We start from the raw sequence: 1,929 nt of genomic DNA on the forward strand, positions 1-1,929 counted from the left end.
CGTGAAAAAGTTTTGGTTTCAAAGTTTTAAAAATGTAGTTTTAGAGTGTTCAATAAATGTTTATCCTGTTCGGCCCGCGACCTAAGGTGGGTTTTGGTTTTTGCCCCCTGGTATGATTGAGGTTGACACCCCTGCCCTAAGCTATCCACCAGGCTTCTGTCTAGCATAGCCATCCATTCACATCTGTGACGGACTGGCGATCTCTCCGGGGTGTATCCCGCCTTCCCCCAACAGTAACTGGGACAGTTTCCGGGAGCCGCTGGGTAGAGAAAATGGATGGTTCATGATGAAAATCCTCACATCGATCGGCCATCTTGAATGTTCATTTCTACCCTTTGATCTAGTCACTGAAAAAGTCACGTGCCCTAAGCTGGGTCCCTGATTAGTTGAAACGCTGCGTAGAGATCGCCACGGAAATCGTGTGAAGGTAGATCGCATTTTTGCATTGACTTAACACTGAAACTAAACGCCTCCACCGCATTCGGTGTGAATGTATCATAAGAAGCTTAATTTACATTTCTGATCATTTTAGGGAAGTTGTCCTTAGTCACCGGTTGTTTCTGTAGTTTCTTGAGCTGTGACTTTTGAATGTAAATGAGACTCTAGCGGTGGCTGTGGTGCAGCGGTAGGGCAGCTGACTTCCGACCAGAAGATTGCGGGTCCATGTGTCAAAGTGTCCTTGGGCGGAACCCTAAATTTCCTCTTGTGGAGGGTTGATGCCAGTGTTCGGCAGCGCCTTTGAGGAAGGTAGAAAAGTGCTATATAAGTATACGCCATTTACTGTATAGAACACTGTATTCCTGTATACAGTCAATGATATGAAAACTGGAATAAGTTGCCCGCCCCCCTCCTGCAGCTCCATCGTTCCTACTTTTGACCAAAATGAAAAAATAAAGAAGCATTTTCATTGCATCATCATCGTATTTATTGAAAATAGATACAATTACAAAAAGTGAAACAGTGAAATCATCGCACCTGAAGAAGAGAACAGAATAAGATGATTGATTCTGCTGTTCTCCATTACAAGTTTCATTTTGAAACATGATTATATTTATTTCAATTTATGTTATAAATAAACTTCTTTAGGAAAATGTTACAAATCATTGTTCTGTAGAAGCTATGTTCCCTTTTAAAGACGTTTGTTTGTAACTTCCTGTCAAATTAACACTGTTTTACTTAAAAAACCTCATGATGTGTTCAAGTGAAAACTGGAATGTTTTGATCAGGAAAAGTGGAACACATCTCATTGTAGCTTCTGTGGATTCCTCATGGAGGAGCTGGTGTTTACAGACAGGTGGGTGCACAGAGTCGCTTGGTTCTCAGCTCTGATTGGTCCGCTGCAGCACGGCGAGGCTCTTCTTCAGGACATGGTCCTCCAGACGGGCGAAACGCTTCAACATGTGATCGTAAACCTGAGGAGCAGAAGAACCAAGAGTGCTCCTCAGAGGTCTGCACCCCTTGTGCTATTAGGTATGTCACCTGAACTATCAGAATCTGTGTTTTTCGCTTGCTCTCAGCTGTGGTGATGCAGGTCATGTGACTCAGCAGAGCCCCTAAGAGTTTGTGGTTTTTTCCCGCCGCACCACGAAGTGCTCGCAGCGTTCAGGTCATGTGGTCAGCAGGTGTACCTGTTTGGCTGTGGGGTGAGGTCTCACCACCAGCTGCGGCTCTGGAGCTTTCTCCACTGCGTCAGAGAAGGACACTCCAGACTCTGCTAGGAGGCCTGAAACACCAATCAGAGGAGGGGGCGGTCCACATGTCATCAACCAATCACGTTACAGCACATCAGTCCAAACAGAAACATGGGAAACTTGCTAGCTAGCAACTAACTAGTGTTTTTTTATATTCTTGTGCTTAACCCTTTAACAGCTGAGGCGTCGCCGGTGACGTTTAAACACGAAATCTTTAACTTACTGTAACTTTTCAACC

At 44.6% G+C, this 1,929-nt stretch overlaps 1 protein-coding gene across 1 annotated transcript in view; it reads right to left on the bottom strand.

Moving 5' to 3' along the window:
• Positions 1–901: 901 nt before the first annotated feature.
• Positions 902–1,929, bottom strand: part of xylb (xylulokinase homolog (H. influenzae)) — an 8,499-nt gene continuing 7,471 nt past the window's right edge. Inside the window, exons 18-19 of the mRNA XM_024280174.2 lie at positions 1,629–1,723; positions 902–1,412 (exon numbers count right to left, since the gene is read on the bottom strand). Coding sequence (XP_024135942.1) covers positions 1,320–1,412; positions 1,629–1,723 — 188 coding nt within the window. The 3' untranslated portion in view covers positions 902–1,319. The remainder of the gene's footprint in view (positions 1,413–1,628; positions 1,724–1,929) is intronic.

The sequence above is a fragment of the Oryzias melastigma genome, linkage group LG20 (assembly GCF_002922805.2).
Source record: "Oryzias melastigma strain HK-1 linkage group LG20, ASM292280v2, whole genome shotgun sequence".
In the NCBI taxonomy this organism is placed as follows: domain Eukaryota; kingdom Metazoa; phylum Chordata; class Actinopteri; order Beloniformes; family Adrianichthyidae; genus Oryzias; species Oryzias melastigma.